Below are 20,701 nucleotides of genomic sequence, written 5' to 3'. Positions count from 1 at the left end.
CTCCCCAGAAGACCTTGGAAGTTTTCTTGGGGCCTTTCCTCATAATTGGTCAATGACAAAGTTGCTGAATTAATTTTGACCCTAAAAAGTTACATTAAATTAAGAACTTACAGTTTTACGTGAAAAGGCTTCATGGTATAACATTAAGGCTTATTAGTAATTATTCTTTGGTATTGCTGAACAAGATTCCTAAGTCTTTTTTAAGATTTTGGAGACCTGTTTACTCACATCAAGGGAGCCTCACGTAAGAGAGTTTGGGACTCACTCTTCTATACATTGATACTGAACATATATTTCTTCGGTTTGCCACATTTTGGTCTATTGTAAAATTTTCTGAATAAAGTGTCATATTGAAGTGCTAAAAGTTACCGACATTATGTGGGAATTTGCTGTCTCCTTGTTCAGGATAACATACGAAAAAATGACTCCGAAGTGTTTAGTTTAAAATAAAGCTATCCAACACGAATTGCGATTGGCCAGGAATAGAGTGATTGTCCACTGATTGTCCACTGATTACAACGGTGTAGACATAGGCCTAACTGTGATGCGTACTGGTTTCGAATGGTCGCCCATCCAATTCAGACAACAACTGGTGTTACTGCCACTGGCATATGTGTGTGATTTAATTTGTATGGGTGACCATTCGAGAACACTTGTCAAAGTAATGTTTTCATGGCTCTGACCAATCACAATTCATGATTATTAGGTCATTTTAACATTGCCTTTTAAGATAGTGCGCATACCGGCATATACCTGAAGCGTATTGACAGACTTGTTAGAGGTCGAAAGTCGCAAACATCGCGGTGAACTTCGTGAACGACAAGACAGAAACTGAGAATATTGCCCGACACGTTTAAAAAAAAAAAGGAAGTTCTTGGAAGACCAAATCGCCTATTTTTCTTTGATAAGACACGGACCGTATACTAAACGACGCCTCCAACCTTCTTTGTTGCCGCGGGAACAGGTGAACCGAGACATTGCCTTGCAACAATAGAGGAATACACAGACAGTCCCGCATACTTTCCTTTGTTAAGACACGGACCGCATAAGAAAAACAATGCCTCCAACAAATTTTCTGTACTATTTATTGCTGTGAGAACGTGTTTTATTGATCCGTTGCCTAGCAACGAAAGGATGAATGAACATACACAGAGACTGGTGGAAGGGATTTTTGAAGGACGCCGTTGAGCCGGGCTCAGGTGTCATATTATGCGTACCAAGTTTCATGAAGATTGGTTCAAGCATTCAAAAGTTGATTGGGGGTATACGCAGGCAAACATATATACAGACAACAAGGTTACCTTATAAGTCTAATTTTATTTTTTCAAAATAAACAAATATAGCTTAGTTGGTCGAGGCATTATGCTATAAGCCAAAAGGTCGCGGGTTCGATTCCCGATGAGGTCGTTAGATTTTCAGTTGACCTAATCCTTCCAGCCGCACAATAATCCTAGGGTTGATTTAGCCACTAACAGAAATGAGTACCAGGAATCTTCCTGGGGGTAAAGAGCGGCCGGCGCCTAAGGCTGCGAACTAACCGCCAACTGTGAGCCAATTTTCTGGAAGATGTGGGAGCCTCGACGTCTCAAAACCCTATGGTCCTCCACGGCCTGTTACAGGGGTAGCTCCTTTTTACGCTAAAAATAGCTACTTAGAAATATGCCGTCACTACATTTCCCGCCACTTCGGGCCTGAAGTAAGAGGTAGCAACATCGTCCCGGAAGTCAGCAACGTTTACCGTTGCGACACGTTGGATTATATCAGGTACTGTACATGGAACATGCGCCAGCTTGAATATCCCGGCTTGGACGTCAGCCTGCAAACAATTCTACAAAAGCAGTAGCCGGGAATCATAGTTTGAATGGTAGGCGTGTTAGTGGCTAAGTCAGTTGAGTAGCCCTCAACCGATATTTCCAGAACTGGCCTGAAGAGTGGTGCATGTGGAAAATAAACTCTCGAGACATGTGCAGTCTGCTTGCTGTGGTCAAAGGCAGAAAACTGATATATTACACGGCTCAAAGGGTAAATGTTATACGGTCCCATTATATGAAGATAAAGGTAAAGGACTGGGGCTCACACTACAGTCCACCGTGAATACTGGTCTTCTTGTGGAGTTGCAGCTCCAGTCCGTTATAACCTTCGGCATTATACGAAGCGAAGTGGTTAGTATCAAGCCCTGGCTGCTTTATCCCTGAGGAAAATGCTCTCTATACCCCTAAATATATACGATGTATATATATGCATGAATGTAAGTTTGTAAGTAATTTTACCACCTGAACGTGGCCAATATAGGTCGAAATATGTAATGAATTTTTAATAAACACTATGCACCAAAGAGTTGTGCCGATGGGTCTTGGAAAGGTATTTTACTGATAGCTTAATTGACGAGAAATTTGTTATGAAGAATTTGATGAAAAAAAGGAAGTTTATATTAATTATTACGTGATAGAGACCTGTTGACATTTTTGTTTGTAGATAACTTGGTTGTGTGTTAAAAGCAGTGAAGCTGTAAAGTGCCCTAAGATAGTGCGAGATTAACAATTTTGCTGCATACGCCCTGCCCCAAAATAACTGTGTTTCGGTCACAATAACTACTTGAATGTGAGCTCAAGAACTTAGGGGCGCGAAATATAAGTGTTCGGAACGAACCCCAAGAACTGATTACAAAATGGCCACGATAGTATGAAATAATTTCCGCAACTATAGCAATAATCACGACAATATATCATGACGTCATGAGAAGAGGAGTGACTTATCTGTAGGGCCCTCCACAGAAGCTAAACTGTCCCATAACAATGACTGGTTTCTCCTGTTCACTGATTCCGTAATCTCCACAGTGCTGCTGAGATCTGCTACTTTTGTCGGCAACCTAGACCGCAGACACGCTGCAACTTGTTCTTCCTTTTTCACGCGTGTCACATAAACAGATAAGCACTGAAGCACAAAATTTAAACAAAGAGCTTACAGCAAGATTATGCTATAAACAAAAGGGCTCTAGCAGATCCATGTGTGTCAACTGAATACTAACAAAACATTTACAGATGTACCGACCTACAGAGGAACTTGGCGATGTTTAGAAAATAAGGGCCAAGGAACACAAAGGAAACTGGCAACCGCAACGCAACCGCAATTTCCGAGAAATGTTTCTGATTTCAAGCATGCAACTGGTTTCCAGTGGTCTCAGTGTAACAACATGTATGTGCCTGTGTGTGTGTGTGTGTCTGTGTAAACCCGCAGGTTGGACTCTATTCTTTTTAAGTCGAAAAATCGAATTGATCTTCACGTAAAGTGAAAATTACATTAGACGTCAAAATTTAATTTGCCTCTTTACGTTCAGGGTAAGCTGAAAAATGTAGAATTAATCGAAATCCTTCCAGTAGATTCCTAGACGGCACATGAATACAGATTGACACTTCCCGTTGTGTACCCACGTCACACTCTTCTTACACAGGACGCATAAAGGTTAAGACGCGTCGCTACTGTTGACATGAATGACATGGCCTTCCTTGGAGACCATTATCAAGAGCATCAGGAGGCTAGCGTCATTCTACAGCTACTAGGAACGAAAAACTCACAGCGCACATATCTGCAGCTCGCTTACTTCCGGTCTGTAGAGATGAGACACTCGAGGTGACTTCTCTCTTACTCTCCTTATTAAATGAATATTTAATTGAAGTTTAATTTGGAAGTGCGTATTTATTATAATTATGCTTCTTTAACCGTAATTTTCAACTAGCAATCTTCCTATGGAAACCTAAGTTATCCACGATGTTTATAATTATTAATCACAGAATCTCGATCTATGTTTGTACCATAACAAGCTTCTTTTTCTTCTTAAAATCAGCTTGGCAAATTAATGAACTACACACGTAAGGAGAACAGTGAAGAGCAGCGCGTAAGAACGACGACAAGAGGTAAGTTTCAGAAATTAAGGGCCGCAAGTTTCAATCGATTTTATAACATTTTGGTTGATGGATATAATAGTAATGTTAAATAGTTTTCATATATATAATGTTCGGGTGCATGCGGTAGCGTAGTTGGTTGCTACAAACCGGTAGGTCGCGGGTACAAGTCCCGACGAGGTCATTCGATTTTTTTTTTCAGTTGACCTAATCCTTCCAGCCGCACTATGGCCCTGGGGTTCACTCAGTCTCTAACAGAAATGAGTACCAGGAATTAATTAAATAATTTTCCTGGCGAGTAAGGCTGACAACCTTACCGCCATCTTTGAGCCGACTGTCTAGATAATGTGGGACCCTCAACGTCTCACAACCCTATGGGCCTTCACGGCCTGGTACAGGGATAGTTTTACTCATATATATATAGCCGAGCCGAGCGGTCTAAAGCATGCATGTCTTCGCTCGCTCGGAAGCCGGGATCGTGAGTTCGAATCCCACTCAGGGAGTGGATGTTTGTGTGCGTTTTTCTGTGTTTGTCTACAGGTAGAGGCCTTGCGACGAGCTGATCACTCGCCCAAGGAGTCCTACCATATGTGTAAGATCTAGTAAACCGAAGTGAAACGGAGTTTCATGGAGATAGGCCTAGGCCCACTGAGGCTGAAGCGCCATGGGGGGAAAATAAATAAATAAATATAATGTTCTTCTTGCCTCAAGTAGTGACAGTTCTTAGAGTGAAAAATGGAACTGGTAAAATCCATTCACGCTTGAAGAATATTTGATTGTGTTTGCTTTGGTAGATCATAGAAGAAATATGCATAAGACATTTTGAATATCGGACGAGAGTCCTTAGTACTTATCGGTGACGTAGTATCAAAAGGCGGTTGGATATTCAACCTCCGGCAAGAAAAATGTTCAGACTGAACGCGAAGAGAAGGCGATGATAATAGGCCACAGACTTAAATGACGATGTAGAACAATCGCTCCTTGCTGAACTAAGCTGATGGGTGTTGATTTGCACGATCTACATGATAAAGTACTGTCCCAATATCCTGTCATGAACACTGATGTATTGTCACCCCAATTCTGCGCATGAACTGGCCAATCTGGGGACCACTTATCTTGTTCCGTATGGAGTTCCCTTTTTGATGACTTGAGTGCATCCATCTGCAGTCAGTCTCAAGTGCCGATGAAAGCATTGCTATGATAGTACGGTAGAATGGAAACTTGCACTCCTTATGCTGGGACGCACGCCTAATGTATCCGATTGCTAAAAATAATATTTTTGTGTTTAGAACTTTGGATATACTTAACTAACATGCATTTCTGAACTTATGGGAAATTCTATTCCTTATTTTTCACATAGGCCTACTACCGTAGTCAATAAGTTCGTGGACTGGCCGCAAAACGTCGTTGTAGTGCACTACAGAGGATAGTTTAAGGCACGATATGATGCCCTGTCAGTTCATCTCTCGTCACAGCAAGAGACAGTTGTGTGCAAACAGTGTAAGCAGAACTACGGCCTCTATTGTGAACTGCAGTTAAATGCTAGTGGTGGAAATCGAACATGTGGCGGTTTGAACAATGGGCAAACAGCAAGTTCTGCCAGAAACTAGGCAAATCCCCTAGCGAAACGTTTGGTGTAGGAAGAATTGGCTGTTGCTACACGACAACGCCCCTATACATCGCTCTGTCCTTGTCCAAGAGGAACTGGCAAGGCAACAGGTCACCGTTTTGCCACACCCTCCGTAATCACCTGATCTCGCACTCTTCGATTTCTTTCTCTTTCTCCCCTTGAAAGCAAAGCTACATGGTCGTAGATTTCAGTCTTCCGAGGAGGTGGTCATTGCCACAAGAGACGCCGTAGGGGAATTTCCTGCCAATATGTTTCAGCAGTGTTTTCGGCAGCTATATCAACGTTGGCAGACTTGCATAGCGGCCAACGGCGACTATTTTGAGGGTCGAACTGGATCTGCGTAAGTGTATGTGAATACCTTGTAATACTCGTATGATGCCATAAAAATACAGTCCACGAACTTAATGACTGTACCACATAGTATTAATCTTTATTATGATCAAATATTACTATGTAATTTCTCACAAAAGAAGGACTGCAGCATTAATTCCATGTCGAGATCGGGTACTCAGCATCAATCAACAAACAATTTTACACTTTCCGACACCTTCTAACCAACACAATTCCGAAAACTGCTACTACACATTGGCATCGTGAAGATGACTGCAGTAAGTTGTGGAGCACACACATTTACGAACTGAAGAAGAGAATTGTAGGAATCAGATTACAGTGGAATAAGTTGAGTACGCGGTGACAGAATTTAATTAACCTTTCCATATTCTTCGGGCCAGGCAGAGGCAGTAATTGTGTAAAAGATTAGAAGAACAGTAGGAGGTCGAGCAATTTTAACTCTCTGCCACAAGGAAGCTGCTGTCGCAGTACATTACGACTTTTCCATTTTAAATGCTGCTTTGTTTCCATTTGTCATAGATGTACTAGGGAAGATACACACGCAGAAAATGGGCAAGATTTTAAAGTTGGAGGAAGGTCAATGAAGACTGCTGAGGAACTATAGTATTTAAGAAATTGCTGACATACATTATGTGGAATGGTAAATTAATATTGCAACTAATCACAAAATTTGAAAAAAAGTTAAACAATTTGTATACTGTATGATCTGACTAAACCACTTCCATGAATTATTTTAATTAAAATATTTATAAATATTTAAAAGAAAATGCAGAAAACATTTCTCCAAACTTGTACCTTGTAACAGGTAAACTATTCCAATTTTCGTATAGTGACAACTCCAGCGTATAGCAGTGGGTCCAAGAAGATAGTAAGAAGCCCTCACTGCCACACAAAGAGTGCAAATATTTCCGGCGTCTCTGGTTCCTCAAAGATCCGGTGTCCCACAAAGAAAACGATAACATTAATCTAATTCAGGGTTTGTATGCAGCGGAAGTCAGCTGAGATGTGATATGCATAGTTCATAATCACGCGACAGCTCACCCAGGTTCCATTATACGCTAAATTCATTTTCAAGTAACATTTATCATGGCGTGTCACTCCCTAGCCAATGTGTGCAGCGCTGTGCTCCATACACACCCTGAATATAGTATAGAACAGAGTCAGCCTTGCGGAAGGAGATGCCACTGTGTCCAACCGTTTCGCCATCAACCCAGAACAGTTGGAAGAAGCCGGTTTCATTAACGGACATGTAGGACCACACGTAGACCCACATTAGCACTGCTCTGGGAGAGTCGTTACGTATCACAGGGAGCTGTCACCCGAAACAAGATCAATAGGGTGCAGTGAACCGGTTCACTCTGTTCTATTTAAGTTACTGGTTTCATTAAGTGCAGATTCTATCGACTTTAAAGGCAAAATTTTAAACTTTTCATCTTTTTTTTTTTAATCTGGCATCATAAAAGAAACGTTTACAGGTAATTTTTATATACCTGTTCAGCACGACAGATGTAATTACATATACTGTGAATACACTTCTTATTAGCATTGAAAGAGATAACCAAATCAGCTGTTTATTTTTCTTCATATGCAAGAGATTTGGCTCTGTCCTGTTCCCATTAAGGAAAGGGTCTACTTCTGAATCAGAGGTTCCCTTGAACAGTTTTGTAGGACTTGAAGTATGAATGCACGGGGCGTGAACAGGCAAAATTTCACCTCTTTCTCCTGTCACTTCTTCTACTTCTTTTGTTGTAAAAGTGACACCATATGGTCTGTACTTACATAGAATATAATCCCTTAAGCATTTTGCAGGGATCCTTGGTCGGCTGATCAGCCCATCTTGAAGTCTCTAACTACAGAGGAAATCACGGTACGCACTAGATCGCGGACACCAAAGTATGCCCCAGGTAGGACATAAACCTAAGATTTCAGGGATCAACTTGGCCGTATATTACAAACACATTGATAGAACGACTTAGGAGCACACAAGTTTATATTCCGCACACGTAGGAGGTAGAATCATACCTGAGGCATGGATATTCAGAATAATTTAACATCTCGTCTTCTTGATCCAGCAGATATCTTCAGAACTTATTTTGCTTCGTCCATATAATACGTGGATTTGTTTCCTATTACTCGAGCCAAATTTGCAATATTTTTTTCCGGAAGAAAATTTGTAAGCGCTAATTTTGTACACAGTTTTCCAGATAAAAATAATTTATTATTAAGAGCTGTCAAAAAGAACATAGAAGTTTATCCCCTTTTAGTAGTTTCATGAGATATTGTCTGCGTGTGTCCCCATTCGATATTTTGACTACGTTGACCGATTATCACGAACTTTAATCGAAGCATTATGACATATGCGATCACCACAAATTAAGCATCATAATATATTACAATTAGAAATGTAAACATGGAGGACACGAATTTATGAAGTGACAGAGACACTAGGGCCACTTTGTATAAGGCTTAATTTGCGGTAAAGATCTTAGAAAAAAGTGTAACGTTTATTGGTGTATTGTTTTGTGTGTATATATATGTGTGTGTGTGTGTGTGTGTGTATAGAATTCAAAGTAGCATGTTTGCTGCATGAAATCTATATTTAGCGTTCAGTTTGACCGAGATAACTAATCAATCACAAAAGCTAAGCTTGTGGCACTACTGCGCGTATGTAAAGATAAAGCTATCCCTGTAACAGGCTGTAAGGGGCCCATCGGGTTTTGAGACATCGAGGCTTCCACAATCGGATCACAGATGGCGCTCAGGTTGTCAAACTTACGCACCGGTCGTCCTTTACCCTCAGAAAGAATGCTGGTACTCACTTCTGTTAGAGATTGAGTCGACCCCAGGGCCATAGTGCGGCTGGAAGGTTTAGGTCAGTTGAAAAATTCAAGGACGCCATAGGGAATCGAACCCACGACCTATCGGCTTACAGCATAGTGCCTCAACTAATTAGGCTACCGCGTGCCCGCATGGAATACTGTTTATAAGTCAATAATTACGAAAATAGCGGCCGTGCGAATGTCTTTGAGGTTATGTTCAACAGATTTAATGTAGATAGAATACGTACTTGAATGACAATATACTTACATAATAATAAGACTGATATAGAAGTGTATAATAATCTGTGATATATTCACAATCGCAAGACATAAATAATTCTTACTTAACAAGGATTCTGTTATACATCCTTGGTCACAAATCCATCATGGCTAAACCATGAAAGAAATACATTTTATTGTTGGTTGTAAATTTACATTATCTAAGTACTTCATTAAGCGCCCAAGGTTTTTAGGAATAGAAGCCTACGCAAGAGGAAAGACGACTTTATGGGCTCCACATGTAGCTCCGTGTATACGAGGCATTACGGGCCTACTGTCCATGGGTGTTTTTTACTCTTTATAAATGTAAAAGTAAGAAAAGAATAGCAGCATCCAATTTTCTGTAAATTTAGTGGTTATTCATGTTGTTTAAGGACACTGTATGAAATGAAAATTTCTGTAGCATCATAAGAGATGACAGTATCACTATATATGATTAATATGAAAGATATGAAATGAAGACGCCTTGGCCTCTTTAGGTATTCCTTCGCCATTAGTCCATAAGGACATGCAAAATAATGGAAAACATCCGAATAACCAGTTCTGCAGTCGGGTCTCTTCCTTCATAACATTAATCCGTGCTGTACAGGACCTGCTTGAAGAGTTTAACTTTGTCTTGCAGACATTTCCCCAGTGACTTACCCATGATGTAATGTTAGGCCAACAAGCGAGGAAGGTCTTCGTCTTCTTTTTGGTCCTACAATCCACTCAGAGTCACCTTTTCAGGAAGATCTCTTCTTTATGGATTCATGATATTACCTATCACTAGTTTATACCGCTTGAACGTACATTATACGCATTCATAGTTGCGCAAGAAAGCATAAATATAAACATAATTTAATTATCGTATTAATTCGGGTACGAGAACCTGGACTCTGACTGATGTCCTCAAGACGTTAAGACCTGCGGCGGATGCTCCAGGATTTCTCACAATCAACTGAAGGGTAAAGGGAAAAGAAAGAACATTAGTGTCGCTGTGCTTAATTAAGTACCGTGGGTAATTGCAGTTACAGATCCACGCTCGAAACTTAATTCAGATAAGACGTCAGCTTCACGTCCTGGCCACTTAACCCCTGAGAAAAAGGCAGTAATACTCATTGGACAGACTGGGTGAACTGCAATTCGATCTATACCCGATGGAGAAGAGAAAACCTCTTAGGATTGTCGGGAATCGAAGCTCGATTCCTCAGACGTCCATCCTGTGGCCTGTACCGTCTGAACTATCCGGCCGCTCATTCCCACTTCTAGGTCTCTCTCTTTCTCTCCTCTTCTTCCTGTTGCTCCCACTTGGAATGTAGGGCATCCTTGAAACTCTTTGTTTCACTTCAGTTTCTTAACCCTACACCCAATCGAAAGGACTCCTTGGGCGGTGTGAGCCCGACGCAAGGCCGCTACCCACACAGGACAAGATAAATACGGAATAAACGCAGACAGACATCCATGTCTTGAGTGAGATACGAACCCACGATTCCCCACGATCCCAGTGTTCGAACGGGCTAAGGCAGTTCATGCTTTAGACGCGTGGCCACTGTGACCGCCATTTGTATGTATAGTATCCAGCAGGACCATAAGTTCATTATTTACGTAATGACAGTGCCTCATTTATTGCATATTTCAGTGTTCTGTTTCTTTTGTGTTTAACCACGACTGTGTTCTCGAAACGTCAGGGAAGAACGTGGACTGATTGAGAGTACGGTCGGAGGGCTGTAACACCATGTAGTTTGGAGGAAGCCCAAGGTTTCGGAGGAATATTTGCCACCATCTGTCACGTCTGAAGAGTAAGTCAAACAACTAAGCCGCAAGATATAGGCTGCAAACGATGGATACAATACAGACTGATGGAGTTTGACAAGAAAATACTGACGACAATACTTGGATTAGTAACAGCAGGGCGAAGAAAACTCCATACAGGAAGATTCATAATTTGAGGGATTTTTAGCGAAATTCAGGGAATACAATTTATCCATAGACCGGCCGGCTACAATTTTTTTTCGCCCAAACGTCCTCTCTGCTGGCCGCCGAACCGCCTTCTGATCACTCGATCCTGGCTAGTTTACCTCAACAGTGCTGATGTTTAGCATTGTTAGTTGTCTTTGAAATCTGTAGAGCTACAGTTCGCACTGTTGTGAAACTAATTAATTACCAATGTAACTCCTTGGAGCTGTGTCCTTTTTGAAAAGCCATTAGTTGCCCAGCTGCTGAAGAATTTCCTAACATTTTATGGAAGCCGAAATTTCATTAAAGTATTCACAAGAAACCACCACTGGTCCCTATCCTAGCCAGATAAATCCAGCATATACCACCGTATTCTTTCTCCCTAAGAACCTTTCTGACATTATTTATTACCTACGTCTCTGTCTTGCTAGTGGTCTATTTCCTTTTGGCCCTCCCGCCATAATCCTCTACGTATTCCTCTTCTTTCCCGTGCTTGCTTTTTCTCTGCCCATCTCATCCTAGTTGACTTGGTCACTCTATATTAGAAAACGCTAAAATTGAAATGTAGTGTTGAACAGAAATTATTTGCACAACATTCTTCGTAAGGGAAATGCCATAGAAAACTTCTTAGGTAGTATCCTGACGCTGTGTGCTATGTAAAGAAACGATTCAGAATAACATGAGAAAGTAGCCTTCTGTGGAGTCAATGCTGGACAAGAATAAATATTGAAAAAGACGTGTACGGACCGCACATCTTGTTGACATCATTACTCGATTAGAAGAAAGGCCGGAGAAGAAATTGCCTATTTTTCCTCTTGAATGTAGTTTCCAAAAAGTACCGCTCACTTTGGCAAAAATTCTTAAAGTTACAGCCTTAAAAGAACTACAGTCATACACAGTCGTTTGTTTCTAGTTTTGAAAGCTAGAAGCCGGTACTCCTCGTGGCTTCAAGAATCGACATTCAATGGGCTTTTCGAAACGGAACTTAACGTTTTTCCTGACGAGGCATAGTTTGCTTCACGTGCTTATATAATAGCCAATTAAACATAGAAAATCCTCGCGCCGTTCATGTAGTGTCATTGCATGTTTCGAAGTTGGGGTCTGGTGTGCAATTAGTGACCGGAGGATAATTGGTCACTTGTATGTGAAGAGGCCGCACTCCGTGGAAGAACGCCAAGAAAATATTAGGACAGATATTTATGACATTCCTGTGCTGCATCTTCAACGTTTGTCTAGAAATTTGACTTCGACAGGCATGCTTAGAAACAGAGGGTTGTCACTTTCAGACTCTTCTATAAACAGAATTAAAATACGGGGGAAAAGCGGGCCGTGAAGTATCGGCTACCGCGGCGGGCCTGCAAGACTAGAGTGCCGTGTCAGCGGCGGGAACAAATCTAACGATAAACTGTATACCCATTGGTATTAAAGTTATTAAATCAAAGATACTGCGGGAGGCGGAACATGTGAGAAATAGCTAACATGGAACAGATGAGAAATGAATATAAAATGTAGTCCTTAAACTTGAAGGAAGAGCCTGGTTTGTACATCTGTCCAGAAGTGAAAGAATAATATTAAAATGGATATCATGCAAATGTGTTGTGAATGTGCAAACTAAATTAAGTTCTCTCACAATATGGTCCAATGGCGGATTCATATGAAGACGACAGTGGGCTTTCAGTTTCCATAAATACCAGAAAATTGAGTAGATAAAAAAGTGTCAACTTTGCAAGAAAAGTATTACATCATGGAATTAGTTACATGGGGCGCATAAAGGCGAACAAGATGTTCTATTTCTCGCAACATGAGTACTCCATTAAACAAAGTTAAGCTTTGTCAGGCAAGAAATTATGTATGGAGCGTTGAAGTTTATTGGAAAGAGGCATGGCTTGCGTAGAAGGAAGTTTTCGAATTAATGAACGCACTTCTTGCAAGGTTGCTTTTTAAATTAGAGCGTGCCACGTGTCCTTACTGTGAACTCGATTATGAACACTTCATTTCGTCTATTTTCATAAAGCTCAAACAAAAATTGACTTAATTTTAAAAGAAGTTTCAGATGACACGCCGTCTCTCGGATTACGCAGTAATAAATGCAAACAGATTACGAGAAGAGAAACTTACAGCTGAACTGGATATTAGAGGCGGTTGCATCGTTTGATGTAATGTCGATTTCTTGCAGAATCTATAAATTAATTTTGTCTCAACATCAGACACTTTCTGAGTGATTAACTCCAGTTAGAGAAGACGGATGGGACACTGAACACGCCTGGAGGAGATGAGAAACATATGCAAAATTTTGTATGAGAATCTCAGTGGAACAGGTCACTTGTGAGAGATAATTTTAATTGAAGAACAATATTAAAATACATCTGAGCGAAATATGGCAATAAGGTGTGAAATGGTCTCAACCAGCTGAGGATAGGTTTCAGTAGGCATGACAATAATTCCACAAAAGCTGGAAAATCCCTGACCGGCTGAGTGACTATGAATTTTCAAGGAACACTCTCAAACTTGGCATTAGTCAAACTGCATCCACGGCTCGCCAAGATACTTTATTTTAATTGTATGTTATCAATAGAGTATAGTAAACCCTCGCTAATCCGGATCGAAACGTGAAAAGAAAAAATGAAAACTTCTGTTCACAGATGAGTACATATATAAAAGACACATGGCATTTAGGAAGGCTGATGGGTCACTTGTCTGTTCAGACAAAACTTCACAGCTTCTTCAAAAGTTCAAAAAGAAATACAATTTCTGTGTCTTCTATCGATTGTTTTTGCAGTTTTTAAATGAAGGTCCTACAATGATATTTCTTTATTTATTTTCATCAGTACTATTTAGAACCTTAAATTTTTCATTTATTTTAAATGGAGGTCCTACAATGATATTTCTTTATTTATTTTCATCAGTACTATTTAGAACCTTAAATTTTCCATTTATTTTATTTTAAGTTTCCTTGTTCTCTTTTATGGCTACCTTTTGCTTCACTAATACGGATAATCGCCCAATCAGGATGATCTCTCCTCCCTCCAGTTACTCAGGATTAAAGGGGTGTTTACTGTATTTGAGTTTGAAATACCTTATTAGATTCGATTGTTTATGTGTATACGTATATGTTTCCATATGTTTACTGTTGCATGCATATTTTGTTTAAACGAAATATGTGAGAACCATAGTAAGAAGAATGTCTGCATTGTTGTCTTGAAGAACTACCGGAAGAGGCTGTTGTTTCTGTGTTGCATGAAAGGTTGTGCCTCAGTCACTGGAGAACCTCGAACCAATTATATTATTGTTGGAGAAAACTGCATAATGAGGAGCTTCATAAATTGTACTCTTCTCCAAGTATAATTAGAATGATCAAGTCAAGGAGGATGAGGTGGGCAGGTCATGTAGCACGAATGGGGAAGACGATAAATGCGTATAGGATATTGGTGGGAAAGCCAGAAGGAAAGAGACCACAGGGAAGACCAAGGCTTAGGTGGGTGGACAATATTAGAATGGATCTTAGAGAGATAGGATGGGATTGTATGAATTGGATAAATCTGGCTCAGGATAGGGACCAGTGAAGGGCTCTTGTGAACACGGTGATGAAACTTCGGGTTCCATAAAATGCTGGAAAATTCTTGAGTAGCTGCAGAATTGGCGGCTCCTCCAGAAGGGCTCAGCTCCATGAGTAAGTAAGTAAGTAAGTAAGTAAGTAAGTAGTTCCTAAACTGCCGCCTAGGAAATAGCCATCAATTAGTTTTCTCAACGCTGTGTTCCACTACAATGAAGTCTGAGGGAACTAAAAATTTTCTAGTACTCCAACTAGCTCTCTGAGTTTTGAAACTGGATACATGGCGTTCAGTTATAACCAGCAAATAAGTATGAGAAAAAGCAGAGCTTCCTATTTTTACCTACGTTCCGTACCTTTCCATCTGTTCCACAATAACAAAATATAAACTGGCGGTTCTGTTTCCTTGAACTCGAAATGCGTCATGCAAAAGAAGACACACCCACTACTAAAATGGTTAAAGCCTTTACGTGAAGGCAATATGAACTACTGTAGTTGGAGCGACACGCCATCCACTGTAATGAAGTTTACCAGTAATATTGTATCTAGGCTTCCTGTTGCATTAACATATTCACCCGTCCAAAATGCAACCTATTTATTTGCTCCTTCTTCTTTTCACTTTTACAAAATGTTACGGCCGTATATGGCCACCGTCGGATGTCCTTTTGGCCGAAACCGTTTCATTCTGTGGTATATCCCACTTATTCTTTCATAAATGAATGCGATATATCTTAATTCACAATAATGGACTCTACTAAAATAAATAAAAGACCAATAAAGTCTTGTAAAAATTTAGTTAAAATTGCCCAGTATTTTGCTGGGAGCTGTTTTCTCCTGATCCAGACACCATTGTGTAGCACTTATGGGCATGTAGCGGCATGGGTGTTTGTGTGTATGTGGCTCTCGAGATATTGATGTTGTTATCATCTGTAATACGTAAAGGATGTACGTACATGCATATACGGCTGTCACCTTGCCTTTAGTTCCGCCTCTGAGAGGGTATTTGCCCAATTAGAAGACTTAGTAGGAGAAGTAGGAGAATACGGGAAGGAAAGAAGAAGGGAAGAGACGAAGGAGGACAACAAAAAGAGAAGATGGAAAAAGAGAAGAGACAGAGAAGGAGGATGATAATAATAATAATAATGAGGAGGAGGAGGAGGAGGAGAAGAAGAAGAAGAAGAAGAAGAAGAAGAAGAAGAAGAAGAAGAAGAAGAAGAAGAAGAAAGCATGTAGCTTCTTTTATCACATTGCAGTCAGTGAATGAGTCAGTCAGTGAGTCAGTGAGTCAGTCGGTGCATCAACAGGGTTGGAAAGTGGATCTGTGGTGACTGTTGCCGCCGACCCAGTGACCCCCGGATCTGTCAGTGTCAGTTGGAACGGCGGTGCGTCGGCAGAAATTAGGAAAATATGTTAAGGGGGCTGAATTGGAACTAAGCGATCCAGGAGGGGTGGAAATGGAGGCTTGTTGTGACTGTAAGCCTATAGTTCATACTAGTATTCATTACGTACGTATAGTTTATATCTAGCGGAGTTAGTTTATTTTTAGTTACCTTATTTGTTTTTTAGTCTAATTTTGTTGTGTCTAGCAGCTAGGTTAACCAAATTAAACTAACACAGCAACTAAGATAACGAAAGAAACTAAACTAACTAAACTTACGTAAACCGCGCCATAGCTCAAGCGGTTAGTCTCTGGCTTCCCGTCACGGGGGACCGGGTTCGATCCCGGGTCTGGTCAAGTGGGATTTGTGGTGGACAAAGTGGCGCTGGGGCAGGTTTTCTCAGAGTACTTCGGTTTCCCCTGCCCATCTTCATTCCACCAATTGCTCCACAATCACCCTCACCTATCATCTTGGGCTGGTACAATAGGCCAGAAGTGACCGCAATAAAAGGGACTTAGTCCCACCCCACTAGCAATAAAAAAACTAAACTTACGTATAGCGAACAGCTGATTAACCAAATTAATTGTAGACATCTGTAGAACTAATTTCTACATTATTTTAATTTAAATGCATAACTAACTCCTTGGAGCCTAGTCCTTCGTGAGAAGCCGCCAGTCGCTCAGCTACTCGAGAATTTCCTAACTTTGATAGAACCCCAAAATTTCATTACCGTGTTCACAAGCGCACGCCACTGGTCCCTATCCTGAAGCAGATCAATTCAGTCCATAACACGGCATCATTTTATTCTAAGATCCATTTTAATACGTGTATTAACCTCCCGCTTACGTCAAAGCAATCGCAGTGGTTTTCTTTCTTCTAGACTTGCCACCAAACCCCAGCATGCATTCATCTTCTCCCCCATGTGTGTTACAAGCCCTGCCCATCTCTTCCTTGTCGATACTGTACCGCAGTGTCCTACTGCACATCACTTATCTATTCCTGTTTGTTATTAGCCGTCTCGCATGCAACTTGATTTTAAACCTTTAATATTTTTAAACGTTAAAATCTCTTCTACATCACTTGTATACAGACACTACATATTTCGGCCAACATTGGTCATCTTCAGATGTCTCCAAAACTGCTGAAGAAACTGCTGTGCTTAAACCCTTAAATTCAAATTTTAAGATATGACCACAACAGCTACACCCCACACGATAAGTGGAACTACCAATCACAATAAGACACATGGACACATAGATGAGGGCATACCCCTAAGAAGGAGGACCAGCCCTTTTCGTCTGTCCGGGGCTGCTTATGTAATATATTCGCAGCTACCCTCCATATCTGGAGGTCGTCTCCACCCGCAACCTGAGGACGCGCCATGCCGGGGTGACAGGGACCCACCTAACATGGTACTCATAACAGTGTTGTTATATTCATTCATTCATTCATCGGTAATCTGTCATACGACAGGTACGACAGGTCCACAGTCTCTTCCAAAACATTTCCTCCACTTAATGCGATTGTTGTTATATAAACTACATTAAATCCATAATTCTTTCCATATTTTTAAACGTCTATTTTCATATTATTTTCTCGTATACCCCTGCATCTTCTGTTCTCGTTTTCAGACTAAAATATTATATGCATCTAAGCATTCACTAGCCTANTTTACCGGTTCTCACGGTCTCTTCGCTTTGCAGATTTCTTATATTTTTTCTTCTACCCTGAAGATGGAGGCGATACGTTCCTCCGAAACGTCGGTTAACACCACATATACACGGTGCCAAATCCCAGAAGACTGCTTTCTTAATACTAGACAAGTTTTACATATCCGAAATCTCTTCCATCACTCCCGACGGCCTAAATCGTTGTCTGAAAGCTTTCTGTGTTTTAGTGAGACACAGATTAAGTAATGTTGGTGTTATGATCATATATGACATAAACACAGATTACAACCACCTTATTATGTCATAGGGTGGCGAACGGTATAATATTCGGAAAGTGAATGTGACAGATGCAATGCCAGTGTTGCTCCTGAGTTAAACATAATTACAGACTGGGGCTGTGTCTTCCCCTGCTTAATCCGCTTTCAGAATAACTTGAAGAGGAAACTCTGAAACCGCAGTTACCTGCCGCTGTGCGTTAACTGACTTTGCTGTGGACCAGGAAAACTCAGAATATGGCTCACAGTATAAGAACTGCTACTCTCAATGTAAGGCAAAGGCAAAGGTCCCTATGGTTAATTAATTAAGCACCACTCCATGAAGGCTTATGTGGAATTGGAGGTATAGCTCCACTATTAGTTGATGATGAGTTTTTATCTTCACCCCTCAACCACTTTACTCCAGCTGAAAGACCTCCCGGTGCCCTTTGGGCAGAAGGCTGGGTGGGTCTCAGAGAAGGTTGGCACTCTGTGGAGTAGAGAATTTCTTGCCCCTGAGGGAATATTTCTTTCAACAACGGTTGGTAACTATACTCAATCACCTGGTTCTCGCGGTTTACGTGAAATATAAATGTTTGCCTAACATTGGAATTAGAATGGATAACTAAAATTTACACCCATATTTTAAATGATGTAAATTATTGTTCAAACATATAATATTATCGAAAAACAGAGGGATTATGAAGCTTAGTTACAAATATCAATTAAAAAATTTTGTACAAATTCAGTGAACTCCAAACTTTATATAGCAGTGTCTAGCCAGCTCGGCTTCCATTTTGTAATCTTAGTTCTGTGTGAGCACAGAGACAACTGTTAACAAAAATTCTTAGCTTGCATAGTTTATATTCATGAGGAAATTAAGAGCAGGTTAAACTTGGGCAATGTTTGCTAACATTCAGTTAAGAACTTTTTCTCCTCTCGTCTGCCAAATACAATCATAAAGATGAAGTGAAGGAGGATGAGATGGGCTGTGCGTATAACACCATGTATACATGGTTCTGATGGGGAAGCAAAAGGAAAAAGGCTATTAGGATTACCTAGAAGTAAGTGGGAGAGTATTATTAAAATCAATCTCAGAGGAATAGGATGCAGTGCTATGGACAAGATTAATCTGGCTCGGGATAGTGACCAATGACGGGCTCTTGTGAACACAGCAATGAATCTTCGGGTTCCATAAGATGTTAGGAAGTTCTTCAGTAACGTATGAACTGGTGGATTCTTAACAAGGACTGAACTCCATGGAATCAGTTAGTTATATTGCACTGGGCCGTGCTATAGCTCAAGCGGTAAGTCGCTGGCTTCCCATCGCGGCGGCCTGGGTTCGAACCCGGGTGTGGCCAAATGGGATTTGTGGTGGACGAAGTGGCGCTGGGGCAGGTTTTCTCCGAGTACTTCGGTTTCCTCTGCCAATCTTCATTCCACCAAATTCTCTATCATCATAATCACCAGGGGCAGGTACAATAGGCTAATCAGTGTCCGACGTGCCGAGTGGACCCAGTTGGACTCCACCCCCCGCTATGCTAATTAAAAAAAATTATATTGCATACTTTACAGGTAACATAATTTTGGCGAAGAGAAGGGTAGGTACTCTCGCTGGCTGCACAGAATTAACGAAGGACATGCGTCTCAATTGCCGAGAGTATGCAACCGTATTCCAGAAATTTGTCTGGTAAAATCAGAAGTCCATATGAATCATGTGATCCATAGTCGGTTTTCAGAAGCTGTAGAATGAACCAACGTGACTCCAAGGAGTACAGTCCCTAGAGAAGCTCTCGTCGTTTCTCTTGTCCAGAATTTCCCCGCCTTTTACGGAACTTCAGACTCATTACCGACAAAGTCTCTTAATATCACAATATTCAGAGTCAACTGAATCGAATTCACATGCTCACACCAAATTTCTTCAAGTTCCGTCTAATATTTTCCTCCCGTACACTTCTAGTTCCCGAGCAGGAAGCTGTGCTTTTAAATTGTCCAGGTTTTCTATACATAATCAAATGAGATGGAAATATGACAATTAGTAGTTAGTGGAGAATGATTGAAGGAATATTGTCGTGGACTATTTTAACGTGTTACTCCAACATTCGCGCGGACAGACTAAGGATAAGCCACGAAACTGTTCAGTCCAGTTAGGCAATAATGCTACAGACATTTGAAAAAGAACCTTCCGAACTCAGGTCTAGGTCATTATTGCTACGTCGGCATTTCTTCTTCAGTTTGCACTGATTAAGCTGTCTGCCTTCTCCGGCTGAAAATGAATTAAAGAGAGTCTGAATTATCAACAACGCATTGACCTCTTTGGAGTGAGGCGTAGTTCGAATTAGGAGCAGAAAGATGTAGCACAATCTGGGCGTTCTCACAAGTTAATGAAGGACATTAGTAAATTAATTTATAAACGAATTTATAATTCAGGGACTTCACTGAACTAAATTACACGTTCCTCGAAATAATCTTATTTATATATTTTGTCTTTCCATTTCTGAAAGGATATATATAATTATATTCATGTAACCAGAGGAATGGAAGTCAGAATGCACGGGAAGCGTGCAGCTTTACGGAAGTCAGAACGCGAAGGAAAGCGTGCAGCGCTACTGAAGTGAGAATGCAACGGGAAGCGTGCAGCTTTACGGAAGTCAGAACGCGAAGGAAAGCGTGCAGCGCTACTGAAGTGAGAATGCAACGGGAAGCGTGCAGCTTTATGAAAGTCAGAACCCGAAGGAAATTGTGCAGCGCTACTGAAGCCAGAACCCGAAGGAAAGTGTGCAGCGCTACTGAAGTGAGAATGCAACGGGAAGCGTGCAGCGCTACGGAAGTCAGAACCCGAAGGAAAGTGTGCAGCGCTACTGAAGTGAGAATGCAACGGGAAGTGTGCAGCGCTACGGAAGTCAGAACCCGAAGGAAAGTGTGCAGAGCT

The 20,701-nt window shown here is 40.9% G+C and overlaps 2 protein-coding genes across 3 annotated transcripts in view; one reads left to right on the top strand and one right to left on the bottom strand.

The window, feature by feature from the left end:
• LOC111862289 (calcitonin gene-related peptide type 1 receptor) overlaps positions 1–20,701 on the bottom strand; it is a 113,377-nt gene that overhangs the window by 75,252 nt on the left and 17,424 nt on the right. The gene's annotated exons all lie outside the window — the stretch shown is intronic.
• LOC111862290 overlaps positions 15,791–20,701 on the top strand; it is a 26,223-nt gene continuing 21,312 nt past the window's right edge. For both annotated transcript variants that reach the window (XR_004512784.1, XM_033750612.1), the window contains exon 1: positions 15,791–15,939. Coding sequence is in view for 1 of the 2 variants with exons in the window: in XM_033750612.1 (XP_033606503.1) it covers positions 15,921–15,939 (19 nt within the window). In the remaining variant the exon portion in view is untranslated. The remainder of the gene's footprint in view (positions 15,940–20,701) is intronic.

This window comes from Cryptotermes secundus, unplaced genomic scaffold (genome assembly GCF_002891405.2).
Source record: "Cryptotermes secundus unplaced genomic scaffold, Csec_1.0 scaffold88, whole genome shotgun sequence".
Classification (NCBI taxonomy): Eukaryota; Metazoa; Arthropoda; class Insecta; order Blattodea; family Kalotermitidae; genus Cryptotermes; species Cryptotermes secundus.
This window is presented reverse-complemented; position numbering and strand designations above follow the sequence as displayed.